The 21051-nt window shown below is 40.4% G+C and overlaps 1 protein-coding gene across 5 annotated transcripts in view; it reads right to left on the bottom strand.

The window, feature by feature from the left end:
• The window catches only part of MELK (maternal embryonic leucine zipper kinase), a 44584-nt gene extending 24454 nt beyond the window's left edge, over positions 1-20130 (bottom strand). The window contains exons 1-7 of one of the 5 annotated variants that reach the window (XM_070742271.1): positions 19993-20130; positions 17624-17709; positions 12923-13008; positions 10749-10865; positions 5099-5242; positions 3061-3129; positions 1696-1788 (exon numbers count right to left, since the gene is read on the bottom strand). In XM_070742271.1, the coding sequence (XP_070598372.1) occupies positions 1696-1788; positions 3061-3129; positions 5099-5242; positions 10749-10865; positions 12923-13008; positions 17624-17709; positions 19993-20000 (603 nt within the window). In that variant the 5' untranslated portion in view covers positions 20001-20130. The other 4 variants (XM_070742272.1, XM_070742273.1, XM_070742270.1 and 1 more) reach the window with 4 other exon arrangements.
• Positions 20131-21051: the final 921 nt, after the last annotated feature.

A 21051-nucleotide genomic window follows, 5' to 3' on the forward strand; every position in this document is an offset into this window, starting at 1 on the left:
CTGAACCGCTGAGGAAAGGAGCCCCCCGAAGCTGCCAGTATTGCAGCCAGCCCTACCCTTCCTGCAGCTTGGAGCAATTAGATGGTAGAGACTGGGAGGCTGTTAAGAGGGTGGCCAGGAGGGGCGTGTCGGATTCCGACTCCCATTCCCTCTCACCCCGTCCCTTCAGATCTTTATCTCATAGGAAATAGAGGAAATACTGTAGATTGAATTGGTTCCCAGCAAGTCAATGGGCTGGGAACCAATTAAATCCATTTCCATTATTTCCTATGGGATAAATTAATTTGGTTCTCGACCACACTTCCGGAACGAATTGTGGTCGAGAACCGAGGTACCACTGTATATATATATATATTTGGGGGGGGGACGACAAGCACCCTATCTATATATACCGCATTTTTTCAGACTATAAGATGTGCCAGCAAAAAATGTTTTTGTCCTCCTTGCCCCCAGGAATACTCTGCAGGCCTCCTAAACCCTCTGTGTGCCCCGCTTTTTGCAAAAACAGGCCCATTTTTTGCAAAATGGGATGTAGGAACAGGGCTTGGGGGGGGGGGCAAAATGGCTGTATTTGGTGTGTTACATTTCCACCCTCTTTTAGGTGGGGGAGAACAGGAGCATCTTATAAATAAAAATAAATACATACTTTATTTTCATTGTATCTATACACACAATATACCCATCCAACGAAATTCACCTGACGCCAAAGACCAGTCCCAACATATAACAATCCCCCCAAACCATTCCCAACCCACCATAAATTCCCACCCTGAACCACACAACATCCACACAATGGACCAAGTAATACTGTCCAGCAGCTCACAGATAGTGACCCTTTAGTTCATTGTTAAGTGCAATTATAGCTCTGGGATAAAAACTATTCAGAAAACGTGGGGTCCAAGTTTTAATTGTTCTGTATCTTCTGCCAGAAGGCAACAGTCCAGAAAGATTGTAAGCAGGATGAGAAAAATCTCTAAGAATGTTATGCACCTTCCTAGAATAGCGAGATGTGAAGATATCATCCAGGCCTGGTAGCTGGAGCCCAATGATATTCTGGACAGTTTTAATGATTCTCTGTAAAGCTTTTTTATCCGCTCCTCTGATACCATGTGAGAATGCCGTATGTCAGGACATTCTCAATGGTGCTGCGATAATAGCACAACAATAGATGCTGAGATAGATCTATCCTCCTGGGCATTTTCAGGAAGTACAGCCTCTTTTGTGCCTTCTTCACAAGCATGTTAACATTCATAGTCCATGAGAGGTCTTCTGAGATATGAATACCCAGAAATTTAAAACTACAAACCCTCTTCACCTCCTCGCTATTTACCGTATATACAATGTTAAATGTACAACTGTCTTCCTTCTGAAATCAATTATCAGTTCTTTAGTTTTTTTATGTTAAGTGTAAGATTATTTTTTTTACATCACAATGTCAGCCCTTGTACTTTACTTCTATAAGCAGACTCACTGTTCTTATTAATGAGCCCCACCACTATCGTACTGTCTGTAAATTTAATAATCGCGTTGGTGTTATACAATGGGGTGCAGTCATGTGTTATATTCCGCAAAATACGGTAATCGTGGCTTTCTAGGGTTATCCCTTTTTAACATTGTTAGATTTATACACTGGTACACTGGGAGGAAAACCTGATGAAAAAAAGAAATTAGATGCCAAAGCACCTAATACAATACCTCTGAGCCAATATAAGCTTTGCCCTGAATTAACTCTGGTGCTGCATAGGCAGGGCTTCCACAGCATGTGTTCAGCTGGTAATCCAGACCCCCCTACGAAAGGAACAAAAAGAATAAGCAAAGTCCACAACACAGAACAGGCGGGTCATCCCTGTATGAAAACTGAAACTGAGTAGATCTTGTCTACATGAACACCTGAGCTCCTAAGAGAGGAAGAGTGACTTGTCAGACTTAAGAGCCGTTGACATCAACGCAATTTGTCTTTCGTGTCTTTACTGCCTTTATCTGATATGCACACGAGTATACAAGTAGGTCGCCTTGAGTGGGAGTTCAAACAATGGAATGTTTGAATTTCGTGCAAATTGAGACCATGTTGTGCTTAAAGCAACCCAAAATTCAGCTAATGAGAGGCTACTGCATGTGCAAGTTGCGGCTGGTCTTTGTGCATTCAGAATGGAGAAAAGAAAGATTTCATCACAGGAAAATAGTACAAGTTATTTTTTATTTTTTTAAAAAGAGGTTTGTTGTTATGAGTCTGACCGACTCAAGGTTGACTTGGACCTTTCATCCTTCCCATATCAGTATAATGAGGACTCTGATTGATGCAGGGAGTATACTGACTCTGTCAGAGAGGGCTGTAAAACACCGTGAAGCTGTATATAATTCTAGAGTGAAAATGTGACGTAATTAAATGACATGACTATGGTGACAGCAATGCTTAAATGAGGTGTGGGAATGCCTGAAACTATGGCAGAATTTTGTTTTTATTTTGCTTTCTATAGCTACTTTTAAACCATACATTTAAATTGTAAGGGGGAAAAAAGAACTTTGGAAGATTTGAGATCAAGATCCAGATATTCTAAAACAAAATTGTGTTTTGCTATTAAACATTTGATCAGTTGTTGAAACTTTTTTTTTGGGGGGGGGGGGTGTTTCAAGTCAGTATTGTCTCCTACCCCTGCTTAGACAAATCTCTGCAGTTTTCCTGGCAAGATTTTGGAAGTAATGTGCCCTTTGCCTGCTTCCCGGGGGTCGAGGAAAAATGACTGGCTCATGGTCATCCAGCTGGCCTAAACAGGATTATAACTCACGGTCACACAGTTTCTATCCTGGTGCCTTAACCATTATACAAAATTCTCTTTCTCTGGAAACAAAGACACTAAACTTCTGTCACACAGATGACTGACTTTCGGTAGCGCACTAGTGGGAAAGAAGAATCTAAAAAGAATGCATGAGCAAATACTGTATAAGTATGATCTATTTGGAGATGAAACTACAGACTTCTCTCTTTATTCAGACTAATATTGTCTGAGTTTTTGGGGCAGGAAGGCAAAGAAATCCCAGCAAAATTAAGCTTATACTCACCCTTGGTTTTGCACAGAGACCAAAGTCTATCAACTTCAAATTATGCTCAGCATCAATCAACAAGTTTTCCTAAAAGAACAATGACAGGTTAGAACAGTGATGGTGAAGCTTTTTTTTGCTTGGGTGCTAAAAGGGCGTGCGAGCGTGACAGTGTGCACACGTGTGCCCACACTCATAATATAATGCTCTTCCCCCAAAAATGAACACACAATCCCCCCTGCTGCCCCTCTCGCGCATGCATGCAGGCCAAAATGAAGCCTTCGGACTTCCAGTTGGCTGACTGGACCATTTTTCATCCTCCCCAGTCTTTGGAGACTTTCCTAAAGCCTGGGGAGCAGGGGTGGGCAGCAGACAGGATGGGGTGGAACACACTTCTACCAGTGGAAATTTATTTATTTGTTTATTTGATTCGTATGCCACCCCTCTCCGAGGACTCAGGGCGGCTCACAACATAAATGAAGCTGTGTGCCCAGCTCCAGCTGGCCATCCCACCCTCCCATCCTCCTCCTCGGAAAACGGCAGGGAGACCAGCACCGACAGGAGTTGCAGGGGGCCCATTTCCTCCCCCCTCTTTTCTCAACAGCTGATCGGCACCCATTCGCCTAGCTACCCAGCCTGAGGCGGGGTGGGGGGGCAACCCAGGAAGGAGAGCACAGGAAACGCGAAGCAAAATGTCCGCCCAGAGAGCGACACTGGGGAGATTGTAAGTTGAGGACTTAACAGTTCACTTAAACAATGATGATCATTCAAGTTGTGAGCCGCCCCGAGTCTTCGGAGAGGGGCGGCATACAAATCTAAGTAATAAATAAATAAATAAAAAGTCACTCCCACCTGGTCACATGGCCAGCAAGCCACTCCTACCCAGTCACATGACCATCAAGCCACACCCACAAAATAAGCCACACCCACAGTGTGGCAGTAAAAAAATTGGCTGCCCATTACTGCTGGGGAAATAAAAAAATGGCCCAATGGGCCTACTGGAAGTTTGTTTTTTGCCCTCCACAGGCTTTCCTGAAGCCCATGGAGGGTGAAAACGACCTTCCCCCACTCTCTGGAAGGCCGAAAATCAGCTGGCCAGTGTGCACAAGCATGCTGGAGCTGACATAGGGCAATGCCTTGCGTGCCCATAGGTTCACCATCACGGGGTTAGAACAAGTACACAATAAGAGTAATTATGGGCAGTAAAGGCGGCCTCTTCCAAAGAATCCCCAAGCTTCAGCTCAATCAAATGCACATCTATACATACAAAACTTAAATTGCTGGCTTAGCTGAAATTTGAGATCTTGAAAAAAAAAAGAGAAGAGAGCGAATGTAAAGATGTAGGAAAAGGTTTTGGAGGGCCCAGAAGTCTAGAAAATGCGAGTCTTTCTCTAGGGCAGTGCTTCTCAATCTTAGCAACTTTAAGATGTGTGACTTCAACGCCCAGAATTGAAATTCTGGGTTTGAAGTCTGCCCACCTTAAAGTTACTAAGGTTGAGGAACTGCTCTAGGGAGAGACAACAGACACTGGACTTGGGGACATAAAGGAAGAAGAAATTAAAGAAAAGTTTGAAGCAAGCACCAAGGAAAAAAAGAGCTAGTTTTTTAAAATATGAGAAAAAGATGGTAGGCTTTAGGTAAAACTAAAAGTAGAGAATGAGGAAAAATGGGCATGGAGAAGTGCTGGCAGAGAGGAGCCAAGAAAAAGCAGGAAGTTTAGTAAGAAAGCTAGGCTGGCTGGAGAATTCTGGGAGTTAAAGTCTACAAGTCTTAAAGTTGCCAAGTTTCGGGACCTCTGGACTAGGCAGACATACATGGAGGCCCATGGGTGGCAGATCAGAGAGCCTTGAACCCAGAAGGCACTAATTCCAGCCAAGGAGCAACAGATGTGTTGGCAGTGAGGCTTTTTATAAATTGACTTGAACCAGTCATGTAGCCCTTTGGCTGCAGGCTTCTAAATAGAAATAAAACCAAGAGCCAGCAGTGAAGACCATCTGGGCGCCAATGTAGATTTGGTTGATTATTCCAGAAACAGTAGGCTACTGCTGTCTACACTTACTGGTTTGAGGTCCCTGTGAGCGTATCCCTGGCTGTGTACGTAGGCAATTGCAGCTACAATCTGACGGAAAAAAATGCGTGCTTCATCTTCAGCTAGGCGGTCTTTTGCAATGATGTAATCAAAGAGCTCTCCTCCTGGACAGTACTGCAGAGGAAAAAAAGAGCAATGGCGGTTGGGCGAATATTGGCTTGTTTGGAATTGCAAACAAAATAAAACCAAAAATGCAATGTTGCTGGCTCTCCAAAAAACCATTGAGGACAGGAAAAACAATCTGCATTTAACAGAATCTCTTTTCCAAGTCCTAGTAGACAGCTGAAAGACACACCCCACTCATTAAATTTGTCAAGTGTTCTGTCGGACTCTCTGGTAGACTTCTCCCAAAAAATTCACAGGTACAAATTTCAGACACACACACGTTTGAAAATTCAAAACAATGTTCTTTATAATGAAAAGTCACTTAAACTAAGCCCTCTTTTGGTATAGCAAAGAGCACTAGTCTCCAAACAAACTGGTAATTTGTACAAGTCCCTTATCAGCTCTGTGATACTTAGCTTGCAGCTGTGAGGCAATTCACAGTCCTTCTTCTTTCACAAAATGAAACAACCTTTGCTCTGGTTTAGTTTCAAAGTGGGGGAAAATCAGCACACAAAAGGTCAAAGTCAGTAAAGCAGTCACGAAACACAATTATCAGATAATCCTCCACAATGGCCAAACCCACAGGCTGCTATTTATAGCAGCCTCACTAATTACCCCAGCCCCACCCAACCACAGGTGGCCTCATTTTCTTTGATAATAATCTCTCAGTTGTTGTTGCCTATGCATCACTCTCCGCATGCGTGGCTGTATCATTAACTCCTGTTCTGAATCCAAGGAGGAGCTAGATAATTGATCTCCTTCTAAGCTGTCTGCCATACTCTCCTTCTCCCTATCACTCATGTCTTCTTGGTCAGAGGAGCCTTCATCAGCAGATTCCAAAGGAGGCAAAACAGGCCTGCAGCATGTGGATGTCTCCCCCACATCCACAGTCCTTGGGGCAGGAGCTGGGCCAGAGTTAACCACAACATCAAGGGTTATACGAACAGATTAATAGAGTTGAAGGGACCTTGAAGGTCTTCGAGTCCAATCCTCCCCTCCCTCACTGTCCAAGCAGGAGACCCTACACCATTTCTGAAGATGGCTGCCCAGTCTCTTCTTGAAAGCCTCCAGTGATTAAGCTCCCACAACGTCTGAGGGCAAGCTGTTCCATCGGTCGATTGGTTCCATATTATTGGTACATGAAGCTGATATAAACGGTGGGCATGCCCAGAACCAAAAGCATATCACTCCTGTTCAACAAAAGAGACAGAGTAATCCAGGGAGGGCAAAGTCAGACAGATTCTTTGCTTTGCTTTCTTCATCCACTTATGAACCAGCCTAGAACTGAGGAGAAATTTCCTGACAGTTAGAACAATTAATCAGTGGAACGACTTGTTTCCAGAAGTTGTAGGTGCTCCATCACTGGAAGTTTTAAAGAAGAGATTGGACAGACATGTGTCTGAAATGGTATAGGTTTTCCTGTTTGAGCAGGGAGTTGGATAAAAATCGGATCTGACTGACAGCCCCCTCTACAGGTTGCACAACCCCACCCCGCCCCCAGGATGAGGAGCATCACCAAGATTTGCCGCTGACGTTCATGAGTGGGGTGCAAGGAGGAGAAAGGAAGGTAAAAAGGCATGCAGCTGCAAACCAGCGCTGGGGCGAGGATGTTCCCCTTCCTTTCCCTCCTCCTCCTTTTTTTTAAAAAAATTGGTAGCTTGCACTAAAAACATTCTGGGCTAAACCACCGCAACTGATGAGTGGGGTAGGGGGGATAGGTTGTTTTATTTCAAAACCTTATCTTAGCTGGTGTGCCCTAACTGGTGACAGTTGAACATTAAGAGCTATAAGAGAAGCGGAGGAGGGGAGATTTTTTTAAAAAGGCAGACAGAAATGGAGGGGCGGGGCTGATGAAGAAAGAGAAGGTGACTTGTATCCCCCATTGCGCAGCTGCTCCCAATCCAGGGGGAGAGTGTGATCGAGAGGATCCCAAGTTCTGGATTACCTCCAAAGCTGCTGGCTCGCTTTTTGCTTTCTGTGGCTTGGGAAAGTGGTGCTGATTGGCTGCCACCTGTCGGTTTGATTCTTGCTTAGCCAAACAGCCTTCCCCTCACCCTACCCTTTCCCCATCCCAGCTAAAGACCCGCGCGAGTTCGGCCATGGGCATGCAGGCAGCGGAAAAGGAAGGACAATCTCGCCCAGCATCCTTGCCTTAGCCTTTCCAAGCAGAGTCCACAGGCGGCAAAATAGAAAGGAAACAATGGCTTTGCCAGCCAGCCAGAAGAGAGATTGGGACAGAAAAATACATATACAGTGATCCCTCGATTTTCGCGATCTCGATCTTCGCGAAACGCTACACCACGATTTTTCAGAAAATATTAATTAAAAAATACTCCACGGTTTTTTTGCTATACCACGGTTTTTCCCACCCGATGACATCATACATCATCACCAAGAGTCACTTCTCTGTCTCTTTCTCTTTCTTTCCTGTCATTCTCTGCTTCAATCATTTTCTCATTTCTCTTTTTTTCTCCCCTTTTTTCTATCATTTCTCTCTCTCTTCCTTCCACTCTTCTCTCTCTCTCTTTCTTCCTCTCTCTCATTGTCTTCCTTCCTTTCTCATCTTTCTTTCTCTCTCTCTTTCTCTATCTTGCTTCTTCCTCTCTCACACTCTCTTCCTCCCTCTCTCATCTCTTTCTTTCCTTCTCTCTCTTTCTCTATCTCTTCCCCTCTTGCTCTCGAGCGGCAAACAGCGGCCGGCCGGGCGGGTGAACAGGCGAGCGGCAAACGGCGGCCGGGCGGGCGAACAGGCGAGCGGCAAACGGCGGGCGGCCGGGCGGGTGAACGGACGAACGAGCGGTGGGCGAACGGACAAGCGACGAACGAGCGGCGAACGAGCGGCGGGCGGGCGAAAGGACGAGCGGCGAGCAAACGGACGAACGAGCGAATGGACAAGCGGCGAGATGTTTACTGTATTTTATTTATTTAGATAGATGTTTATCTAATACAGTATTAGTTGCACTTATCTAATATTAGTCGCTCCCCGGCTCCACCATCTGCGCATGCGCGGCCATTGAAAAAAGGGTGCGCATGCGCAGATGGTGTTTTTACTTCCGCACCACTATATCGCGAAAAATCGATTATCGCGAGGTCTTGGAACGTAACCCTCGCGATACTTGAGGGATCACTGTACATACTTTATTTAATCGGCCCAAAGGGTGCCCACCACAAAGAGTGGCTCCCAGTTCAGCATGGCTTTACTGAAGGTAAATCATGTCAGACTAATCTCATTGATTTCTTTGACTATGTCACAAAGGTGTTGGATGAAGGTGGTGCCGTGGATATTGCTTACCTGGACTTCAGCAAAGCCTTTGATACGGTTCCACATAAATAGCTGATAGATAAATTAGTGAAGATTGGACTTAATCCCTGGATAGTTCAATGGATTTGCAGCTGGCTGAAGCGTAGACATCAGAGAGTTATTGTTAATGGCGAGTATTCTGAGCAGAGTCAGGTTACAAGCGGTGTGCCACAAGGATCTGTTCTGGGTCCTATTCTTTTTAATATATTTGTGAGTGACATAGGGGAAGGTTTGGTAGGGAAGGTTTGCCTATTTGCCGATGACTCTAAAGTGTGCAACAGGGTTGATATTCCTGGAGGCGTCTGTAATATGGTAAATGATTTAGCTTTACTAGATAAATGGTCTAAGCAATGGAAACTGCAGTTTAATGTTTCCAAATGTAAAATAATGCACTTGGGGAAAAGGAATCCTCAATCTGAGTATTGTATTGGCAGTTCAGTGTTGGCAAATACTTCAAAATAAAAGGATTTAGGGGTAGTGATTTCTGACAGTCTCAAAATGGGTGAACAGTGCAGTCAGGCGGTAGGGAAAGCAAGTAGGATGCTTGGCTGCATAGCTAGAGGTATAACAAGCAGGAAGAGGGAGATTATGATCCCACTATATAGAATGCTGGTGAGACCACATTTGGAATACTGTGTTCAGTTCTGGAGACCTCACCTACAAAAAGATATTGACAAAATTGAACGGGTCCAAAGACGGGCTACAAGAATGGTGGAAGGTCTTAAGCATAAAACGTATCAGGAAAGACTTAATGAACTCAATCTGTATAGTCTGGAGGACAGAAGGAAAAGGGGTGACATGATCGAAACATTTAAATTTATTAAAGGGTTAAATAAGGTCCAGGAGGGAAGTGTTTTTAATAGGAAAGTGAACACAAGAACAAGGGGACACAATCTGAAGTTAGTTGGGGGAAAGATCAAAAGCAACATGAGAAAATATTATTTTACTGAAAGAGTAGTAGATCCTTGGAACAAACTTCCAGCAGATGTGGTAGATAAATCCACAGTAACTGAATTTAAACATGCCTGGGATAAACATATATCCATCCTAAGATAAAATACAGAAAATAGTATAAGGGCAGACTAGATGGACCATGAGGTCTTTTTCTGCCGTCAGACTTCTATGTTTCTATGTTTCTATGTTCCCCTGCAAAATAATTGGGAATGGCTTATTTTGAAGGGATGGGTATTTCAGCTCATGAGCTGAAAGCCTGATTGGCCTTAATATGGGGACATGTATTATTTTGGGGAATACACAGTAAATAGGTGTTTGGGGGATTATAGCTATTCCAAATTCACAATATGGAATATCTAGTAAGTATCTCCAAAATACGTATCTTCCAAAACTCTAAACAAGAAAATAAAATTATCAATTGCTTTCCCTGCATCTATTTTTGTTTTTGAAAAAAAAATCTCTTCGTTTGTTATTCTATTCTATTCACACCTGTCATCCTTCCATTTGCATTTCTTTCAATTCTTTGAATTTTTTCCACAAAATCTCTTGCGTGGAGAAAACACATAGATTCTGAATCTTGCTGTTTAAAAATCAGCTCTTCCAACTTATCTTAGCTAAATGTGAACTTTTTCTGTCTGAATGTCTGTCAAAAAAATATACTGTTTCTTCTTATGGAATATTTAAGTTGAAATTTCCTTAAATAAACTTACACCTCTATCATCAATCCTCAATCTAAGAGAAATATTTTAAAAAGAAAGTAAATGAAAAATTCAAAAAGTAAAAGGGAGAGGGAGAAGGAAAATATATTTATAAAAAAGAAAAACAAAACAAAAAGAAAAGTATAGAAATAAATGATTTCCCATTCATCAAGACAAGTACAAACATTTTCAATAACTTAACACTAATATTTCAACCAAAATCTCTTCATTCCATATCCCATGTTTTATTTATTGGCAAATAATAAAATCTCATTTTTCAATTTTCATCAGTAAAAGAACTAAATCAATTTCATTTTTTTCTTTATGTTGCACAACATCTTGTCATTTTCTCCTAAATAAATAAATGAATAAATAAATAATTGCACGGATGTCTAATCCTCACCCAGAAGCCCAACAGCCTATTTGCTATGAATGTATAAATCCAGTGTTTCCTAAAGAAACTTATAAATATACCAGGCAGCTACAAGAACCCATAGCAATTCCTCTAGTATAACAGAATTGAGATGTAAATTGTAAAAATGTATGAGGTTTTCAATCTTACCTCTAAAACCATAAAGATCTTCTTTGGTGTCTCAATTACATGGTACAGACGGCAGATATTCTGGTGGCTTAAACTCTTCATTGCTTCAATTTCAGTTTTTATACGAGGTAAGTCATCCTAAAAAAAGGAAGATTCATGCCATCTCCAGGTCATTTTACGTCAAAATAAATAAGATGAAAGCATTTGTTTGCTCACTTCTCCCCCTCCCCCCCATTTTTGGCCTTTTGTGTTCCAATATTGCTGTGTGCACAGGAACTATTTTGCTCTTTCATCTCTGCCTATCTTTAAGTCTGTTTTAACTGCTTTCTTTTTGTTCTACAGTAGTAAAAATTTCTCTGCAAATTGTCTCATCTAGTTCTTGTGTCTAACTGAATGGTTTTTTTTTCAAATTTGACAACTTTAAAATGTGTGAACTTCAATTCCCAGTATTCCCCAGGCAGAAGCTCACACATCTTAAAATTGTCGGTTTTGAAAAATACTTGTCTAATCCAACACAAAGGTAAAAGTCAAGACAAGGAGAAAGAAGCTTTTTGAGCACCATTCCTCAGATGCTACATGGAAAAAACAATTACAGTAATACTTCATGATACGAACTTAATTGGTGCAAGGAGGAGGTTCGTAAGACGAAAGGTTCGTAAGACGAAACATTGTTTCCCATAGGAAACAATGTAAAGTCAATTAATCCGTGCAACCAAAAAACCCCCCGCAAAAAAACGGCTTTCGGCGACTGCTGGGAAGCGGCGCGGCTGTTTTAAAAGGTGACAGCCGGCCTGGGGGGCTTCCCAGCACCCCCCCACGAACAGGGGGGTGCTGGGAAGCCCCCCAGGCCGGCTGCGACCTTTTAACACAGCCACGCCGCTTCCCAGCTGTCTCCGAACGCCGAACGCGGAAGTTCGGCTTTGGCGTTCGGCTTCAGGAGACAGCTGGGAAGCGGCGCGGCTGTTTTAAAAGGTCGCAGCCGGCCTGGGGGGCTTCCCAGAAGCCCCCCGAACCCCGAGTTCAGAAAAATTTTGCCTCTTCTTACGAACTTTGTTCGAGTTACGAACCGGCGTTCGGGAGGCTTCTGGGAAGCCCCGCCGCCCAGCTGTCACCTTTTAAAACAGCCACGCCGCTTCCCAGCAGTCTCCGAACTCCGGTTCGTAACTCGAAAAAAGTTCGTAAGAAGAGGCAAAATTTTTCTGAACCCCGGGTTCGTATCACGAGTTGTTCGTAAGACGAGGGGTTCGTATCTTGAGGTACCACTGTATTTTCTCAGGGTTTCAGGAAAAAAAGCATATCATTAAAACCATTGTCCATGTTTGATCAATCCTCATTTCCCAATTCAGAATTAATGTATGCTAGCTTGAGGGACAAAAAGGTCTTAATCAAGAATGAGGTTTGGCCATCAAAATACGCAAACCGTGTTTTCTACAATTATCAAGATCACTTTATCAACACCACCACGTATTGGGCCACGGCTATTTTTTTTTTAAAAGGAAAACATTGACAAGGAAGGAAGAATCTGAAATAAAGGCAATCTAGCCTAATGAAAGCAGCTGGGCAGAATCAGATGCAGTACATATGGTTTGGATCACAAACCTCCAGACCATGGGCCTAATTTAGCTGGCTGGGCCAGCTCATCTTCCTCAAATATCATGACCTTCAATAGTCTACATCCTGCTGGGACCAGCTGTGTTCCCAAAAGGAGCTAAATATTATGAAATACGGTATTTAGTTTGATGACACTAAAAGAGAAAATAGTTTCTGGAGTCAGAACTTTATTTTGGAAAAGACTGGGGGGCACCACTTCAGTTTCCAATAGAATAAGAGTAATTATCCTGGCCTATTTCATCTTTCAGAGAAATAATTCCGTGGTTTGAAACTTATTTGTCTTCCCTATCAAGTCTTTGAGAGGTGGATAATTTGACCTTTGGATTACAGTAGTTTGCCTTTTGTATCCAACATGCAATTCTACCATTAAGAGGTATCCAACTAGCATTATTGTCTAAATATCATTAACAGAATGCCAAATGTTTCATCTCAGTTAATGAAAAATGTGGCCCAAGAGAATTTAACATATTCCAAATTCCCTATGATTCCAAATCATTTAGGCCAAAAACCACAATTAATGAGCTGTATGATTAGAAACAGTATTTGTACATATAAAACTGATATTCCCTTTCTTAGAAACTCACCCCCAGAGTCAGCTTGTCCATTATTTTTATTGCAACCTGTTCACCAGTAAGTAAGTGACGAGCCAATTTAACCTTTGCAAAGCCACCTACAGTAAGGAAAAGAAAAGCCCACCATGATTCATAATTAGCATTTATATTCAATTCTGCCTTGATTACAGTGATTATTATGTAGAATTATTGGTTAGGTCAAAACATCTCTGTTCCAAGGACAGCTTGTGACTATTTAACAAAGGAGCCCTTACTTAGAGCATCTGTTCAGCTATATGCCTAGTATAGCCTCTATTTCATAATAGTGTCTTACCTTTAAATCTGCAGATTATTCTTGTAGCAAAGCAGATCTTCCTCCAATATGCTTAGGATTCTATTCCTGTAACCTCTATGATGCTACTGCTGCCCTAGAATGCCCTCACAAAATTACAACTCTTTGAGAAAGGCCCAGACATCTTGGAATTTATAAAGCCCTTCATGGCACCGGGCCAGAATATCTCCGAGACTGCCTTCTGCCGCACGAATCCCAGCGACCGGTTAGGTCCCACAGAGTTGGCCTTTCCGGGTCCCGTCGACTAAACAATGTCGTCTGGCGGGACCCAGGGGAAGAGCCTTCTCTGTGGTGGCCCCGACCCTCTGGAATCAGCTCCCCCCCCGGAGATTAGAATTGCCCCCACCCTCCTTGTCTTTCGTAAACATTTTAAAACCCACCTCTGCCGCCAGGCATGGGGGAATTGAGACATCTCCCCCAGGCCTATACAGTTTATGTATGGTATGTTTGTGTTTATGTTTTCTTTTAATAAGGGGGTTTAGTGACTTTTAATTATTAGATTTGTTATATATTGTGTTATTATTGTTGTGAGCCGCCCCGAGTTTACAGAGAGGGGCGGCATATAAATCTAATAAATAATAATAAATAATAATAAATAATAATAAATAATAATAATAATAATAATAATAATAATAATAATTTGGAGTGAAATAATAAATGGTCAACAAAAACATTAACAATATCTGTAAAACTAAGGAAAAGGGAGAGGATATTACCTAGTTTGAGTAATGAAAGGTCTGCAAGAAAATAACCAAGCTTAGAGCGCATCAAGAGCCCCAGGAGAGGATGCACAAGATCTGAAGAAAAACAGCCTGATCACTTAAGATGGAGTTGTGAATGCAGGAAATGAAGGTGAAGTTTCATTCATGAATCAAAAACTGTTTATCAAGAAAGTATGAATTGTGATTATGTAGGTGTTGTGGGTAAACATGAAAGTAGGAATCTATAGTTGGGTCATAGTCGCATCTTATGTTCTAGTGAACAGTGATGATGAAAGGACCAGAGATGTGCTTTGAGAAAATTATGCAACATTCTGATTGCATTCTACACAGGAAGGAAAAAAATATCCTGCTCAATGATAGGAATAGAAAAAGTCACTCATAAGTGTTTACCTTAGGAGGAAATCTGTTTTAAAATCATGATTTAATCATAAATCCATTCATACAAACAGTGCAACAGAAGGAATATAAATCCAAAAGCAAAATTGTTGTTGATTAAAAAGAATGACTGAAGATGATGAAGGATTATAAGAGGCTTTGGATATGGTAAAGTCCACTTTTGGTGGTGTCAAGTGCATTTTCAGAAAAAAGCAGACACGGAAAGATTTGGAAAAAAAATGGTTGGAAAAGCAAAATGATTGCAGGAAGAAAAAAGTTCAAATCATGTATGAAATCATATTAGAAGGTAAGTTTTCCAAAATCATGAATGCAATGTTGAAAACAAGGATGAATGCAGAAACTGGTGGGGAAATTTTTAAAAGAATTATGCTATGGAATGATATTAAAGTCTGTGATGTTATATTGATGCAAATTCTAGAAAAATGCATTTGAGGGAATGAAATAAACTATGGAAAAAATGCACATTCAGAGAATTTTTGCTGCAGAAAACAACATAGCAAAAGAGTCGAGTCTGAAGAGTAGAGGGCTAGAAGCTTCAACCCACCTGTTCAAGGGACTGTTTTTACCAATAGGATTTTGATCACCAACCATTCCTTCAATGACTGGTAGAACTTACAATATTGCTGAAAAAATTATTGCCAATTTGTGACTGACCTTTGCCGCCCTCTCAGTCATATGATCTCTATTAATCAGTGTGCAATGTTCTTTACCTAACTAGTGTTTTCCCCCCTTCTTTTTCTCCCTCCTTTGCAGAACAGAAACATTGGAGAAGGGATTTCAGTGGTACAAGCTGTTTGCTCTTCTGCACACTGAAAACAATGTGATCACACCAGCAACAGGACAAGGTCAGGCAAAGGGGCGGCTGCCTACAGAAATCGCTTGATCTCCTCTCCTGCAGTGTAGAGATTAGAGAAAGGCTTTCAAGGTAGTACTGTAAACTGTTTGTATAACATGCCCATGGCTCCCAGCCCTAGGTTATCAGTGCAATCATGTTGCTTTCTATGTGTAGAAGAGCAAACAGCTTACACTCTTGAGAGCCCTTTCTCTCCAACGTGTCTGCTCTATGGTGGGGGATAAGAAGAGAAAAAGTAATCAATTTTGCCTGCAATCTCTCCTATGCCCGACTCTTCACTTTTCAAGAAAATAAGCTGATTGTTCTTCAACACATCACAAGCATTGCCATTGCACCCACAACGGGAAGGGTCAGGCAAAGGAGGCATTGCTTGTTTTCTCATCTCCACCCCAGAGTGGAGAGATTGAAGAAACTATTTCAAGAGAGTACTGTTACATAATGGAATCTGTTTACATAGTGTAACTGTGGCTCCCAGCCACAAGCTGCTGGTACAATCACATTGTTTTCAGTAAGCGGGCATTGGAGCATTCCAAAGTGCAAGGGGGTGATTAGGAGAGAAACAACAGCTACAGGTGTGAAGCTGAGTAGTCTTGTCTCTTTTCAGCTAGAGGGCACAGTTGCGCCCAAGTGATTTCCCACTTAGCAACTTCTTGCTTAGTGGTGATATTGCCAAACCAATTAAGTTTGTTAAATGAACTCCATCTGCCTACTGTTTTAGATTGGTGATGTGGTTATTTCCACTGCCATAAGCCATTGTCCAGAGGAACGTCATCTGATATCCTCTCAACCACTGGTGTGTAAAGGAAAAATAAAGTTTGTACTACTTGTGCATTCTTTCTGACAATAAAAAGGTAAAAACAAAACATCATATTTTGATATTACCAGCTCCTGACCACATAGCACTGATTCACTTGACTAATCAGCTCTTGTTCCCCTCTCCTCCAATTACACAAAAATAAAATAAAACTTTCTTTTTTTAAAGGAGAAATATTAATATTAATATATTGAATAATGAAATATAGAGCTGTTCAGGTTATCAGAGAATTAACTAACCTTTAATTAAAAATGAAAATGCAACACACTATAATACTCTGAACAGACCTCTTCTGTGTACCTTGAATGGATCTTGAGTAATACTAAACCACTACAAATAATATTTCCCCATTCCAAAATTGCAGTTATCATCATCATTACAACAAACTGATGTTAAAGAAGAAACTAAGATTAAATAGTGGGCCACATGTAAAGTATGAGTCAAAGCTGACATTAAAACCCAGTTTTCTAATTTATGCAGTGAATTAAAGAATCTTAATCTTAACACTATGCAAAAAAGAAAAAAAAAAGGAAAGGAAAAAGAATCTAAACCCCAAATATAAAGACCTCATAAGGCTTATAACCAATTTCCGTAGAAAGAATAGACTCTTAAAATAGTTTTCCTGCTTTGTGTTCTATGATGTTTGGGAAGATTTTGAACTCCACTTGTTTCCAGTCTCAATCCAGTTATTTCTGCCTTGTTTTTATTTATTTATTTATTTGTTTGTTTATTTATTTGATTTGTATGCCGCCCCTCTCCAAGGACTCAGGGCGCTCACATTTAAAGGAATTTAAAGGAACTTTTTTTTCAATCTTCATGAAAGAACTGCGGGAATCTTTCTGTACCTACATGACAAATACTGTACCCTCTCTCGTGTTAAGATGTTGAACCTAAGTGTGTATAATCTCTTTGAGATGATATGTATTTGAAATGTATAAGTTCTGACAGCTGGCAGGCAAACTACATACATAAAAAAACAGGATACAGAAAAATATATTGCAAGGACTAGTCAAAGAGAGCAAGGAATGGTTTATCTTTTTAAAAGACAGAAAATGTAGGAACATTTTGATAGATATGTTTAGGGATGAACAGAGCTAAAGGAGGTGCTTCCAGCACACTGAACAGAATTCAGATAGAAGTGATGATTTGGAAAGAAATGGAAGTGAGGGACTCAAGGGTTGGCTATGGTTTTTAAATTTAAATGTTATAAATGTGTCCTTAAAGAAATCAATGTATGAGAATGTTGAAAAAATGGTAAGACTACAGATCTATTACTAGAGAAATATAAAAATGTAGATGTTTTTCTTAGGAATAATCATAGGTTGCTTTGTTTAATGGAATAATGTAGGGTCAGCTTATAAATTAATACATCTAGAATCAGCAATAAATCTGAAAATAAAGCTAAAACATTGCAACAATCACCTACAGTGTTTTAAATACGCTTATTGGTGATATGGAAATCTTCATTGGAAAACTCAGACCAAAAAATAGAATACAAAGTTGCAAAGTTTAAATAGTTCTACTTTGAAATTTATACATGGGTCCGAGATTGATATATTTCCTACTGTTCACCTGTCTGAAATATTGTGGAGCATACCTGTTCCAATTGTTTCATGAATTTCATAGTATTTGAGAAGTTCCTCATAGTCTTCTACAGCCATATTGAAATGGAAATCGTGTCTTCTGGAACGACACAACAAAACACAAAATAATCATTTTGAGCTGAATTAACAAAAAATAAAAATAATCACCAGGCAACTAACAAATACAGTACTTCACAATGTTTAAATCTGTGATCATAAACCTCGGAGTAACATAATTCAAACACTAAAGCAGTTTTCTGTAATGTTCCAAGGAACAGATAATCAAGGCTGCTTTTTGATCATATATCATTTATCTTATTTGATTTAATTCAGGGAGTCTAGTTTAGCATTTCATTTGGGGCTCTATTTTGTCTGGTAAAGATCTATCTGGGCAAGAGCTGGAAAATATGCTTGGAACAAAGGGATTTTTGATTGTATTGATTAGAAATAAATGGAGAAATGTTATATTCATATTACCACATATTAGTTGGCAACATGAGAATAAAGTAATTGTGAACCAGTAAATTCATATTCAGAATCCTTAGCATGATTTACACTTAAGGAATAGACAGTAACAATTTACTCAGGAGATCTTTCTACCTTTTGTCCAATTTATCAACAAGCCATAACTTAGGAAAATTGTCAGTATTATGTGCTTTCTTCATATAAATTCTCCACAGAAAATTTGCATCATTATGTTTTGAAACCCAGTTCCTCCAGGTAAATGGGAATTTTAGTGTTCGTCACATGTATATAAAGCTAACCAATGAAAATGGATGAAGCCACATGTTATGTTAGTTATGTTTTGACATGTTAGTGTCATTGTGGTAAACTGCTATAGTTAGTTGACATTGAATGATTATCTAAAGTTTTACAGCATACATATCTAGTAGTCCTTGGTTTTAACTTAATATCTTACATGAATTCAGCTTGTAAGCAGTATATCAGTTTGGTGTAAATGTGGATCCAGTCTCATTTTGCAAAACAGAGCTCTTGCTGGGTCTTATTCAGGAAGCGCCATAGAAAAGTATGAATTTGTAACCACATACATTGTTGACACCTTATAAAACTAGAATAAAAGCTATGATCAACAAGATCAACGTCACATTAGATGATTCCACTGCAGTTCAGCAGTTACTGTAAATATGAACTTAAGACCGCTGGCTTACTCTCTATGGATACTTTTAAAGAGGCTTTAAAACCAGCCTATACTTGATTGAGAAAGGTGTGTGGCATTTACTATACACTTAGATAAGTAAAGCTGTATTGCAGTCTTAACGTGTTTAAATTTTGCAGCACTTATTACTTAGGGTATGTTTTGGAAAGGTTGAGGGTTTAAAAGGCAGCAAAGAAATACACTGAACAAAAACAAATATTTCTGTAATACTTATCCCATGCATTATGTGTGTATGCATGCACACACTAATGTGTGTATGCATGCACACACTAATGTGTGTGAGGGGAAGTATGAAATAATCCCTCTTTTGGTCCCTCTATATAATCAAATATCACCCCTCTCTTTGTCTGTCTCTCTGTGTCTATCTATATAATATGAACACAAAAACACACACATATACCCATGCATGTATGTATCAAGCCCACATATAAAAGAATAAAAGCTGTTTATTTATCCTAAAGAATTAGAGCGCAGAGGAAGCAATAAAAGATGGAATCCTATTAGCTTTTACCCCCTACAACAGCTGTTTTAACATCTGGACTCAACCTCTTATTTTAGATAACAAATCACCTTGAAAGAGTCACGTTGTTAGATTCAGTCACTTTAGCATACATTACATTCTTCTGGAAGGAAAAAAACAACAACCCCACAGTTGACATGATGAATATCACGAATATCAACAACCCAACATGCTGGAAGCTGCCATAAAAATACAGACAACTACCGAGCGGCACGAAGGAGATGCAGACACCTTTGTTGTAATTTATTTGTTGTAATTTAGCAGCCATCCAGATTTTGTAGCCCTCGTTTTACAGCTCCTGCAATATTTTTTTAAAACAGCAGAAAACGAGCCTTTCTCTCTATACTCGCCTCTGAATCCTCAGTACAGCTGCAAACACAAGTGTCTAACAAGGCAAAGTCGAAACAGCAAAAAGAGTAGAAAAGACATTTAAAATGACCAAAACCAACCTCCTCACCCAGCGATACATACTGCAAAAGGAGGCGGGTAATAGTACTTAAGGAGGGGGACCACACACATACCGTTGTCCAGATAGCCACCCACTATATCCAACTCAACGCTCCCAAAGTTTAAAATTCCCGGACAATAAAACCGTTTCCGGCTTCCATCCAAACAAAAGGCAGTATCCTCGGCGGAAAGGGCGGGATTAGCGAAGAAAGTAGAAAGTTTAAAAAAAAAAACCTCACCCAATCATCAAGCCGAAGTAGGAAGAGTGGCGGTTGGTTTGCAGCGTTGGACTTTGGGGAGGCGTGGCTTCGTTTCTTCAAATAGCCAATGGGAGGAGCTGTCCGTTGGTCCAGTTCCTTTTTTTTCTCCTGAGCTTCAGAAGTGGAGGAAATCTTCGTGTCGATTTAATGCGGGAGACTATCGGCGAGGATCTTTTTAGAATCAGGGCAGGTCTCCAACCCTGGCAACTTTGGCTGGGCAATTCTGGGAGTTGAAGTCCTATCCAGATCCCTAAGAGGTCAGTAAGGGGCGAGTATAAGTGCACTAGAGTGCCTTCCGTCCCCTGGCCTATTACTCTCCTATATCTCCTATACCTTTCTTCTATTCCTATATCTCTTCTTCTATTCTTTCATTGATATGTTCTATTAATATATCTTCTTTTCTATTCTTTCTTAGATATAATTTAATATGAGTATCTCCTCTATAACCTTCATCATGTATATATACACATAGAAAAATACATGATGAAGGTTATAGAGGAGATGCTCATATTAAATTATATCTAAGAAAGAATAGAAAAGAAGATATAGTAATAGCACATATCAATGAAAGAATAGAAGAAGAGATATAGGAATAGAAGAAAGGTATAGGAGATATAGGAGAGTAATAGGCCAGGGGACGGAAGGCACTCTAGTGCAATACTCATTGTGTATTGGACTAAATAAATAAATAAAGCTTAAAGTTGCTAGGGTTGGAGACCCTTGTCTATAACCTGTGGACTTCAACTCCCAGAATTCCTCAGCCAGCTTTGCTTTTCCTCCGGGAGTTGAAGTCCACAAGTCTTAAAGTTGCCAAGGTTGGAGACCCCTGTACTCGGATCCCTTCACTAGAATGAACTGAGTAATAGGAGAGAATATTACTTGATCACAATAATCAAGACCAGTTGCCACAAAACCTGATCACCAAGTATAATTCTATGTGAGATGCAATTCCCGTGGAATTATTGCTGCTAAATTCAGAGTAACATTTTGGAACAGAATCTTGTTTCCAATCTTCTCATACAGCCTAGGTTAGGCAAA

Source organism: Erythrolamprus reginae, chromosome 2 (genome assembly GCF_031021105.1).
Source record: "Erythrolamprus reginae isolate rEryReg1 chromosome 2, rEryReg1.hap1, whole genome shotgun sequence".
Lineage (NCBI taxonomy): Eukaryota > Metazoa > Chordata > Lepidosauria > Squamata > Dipsadidae > Erythrolamprus > Erythrolamprus reginae.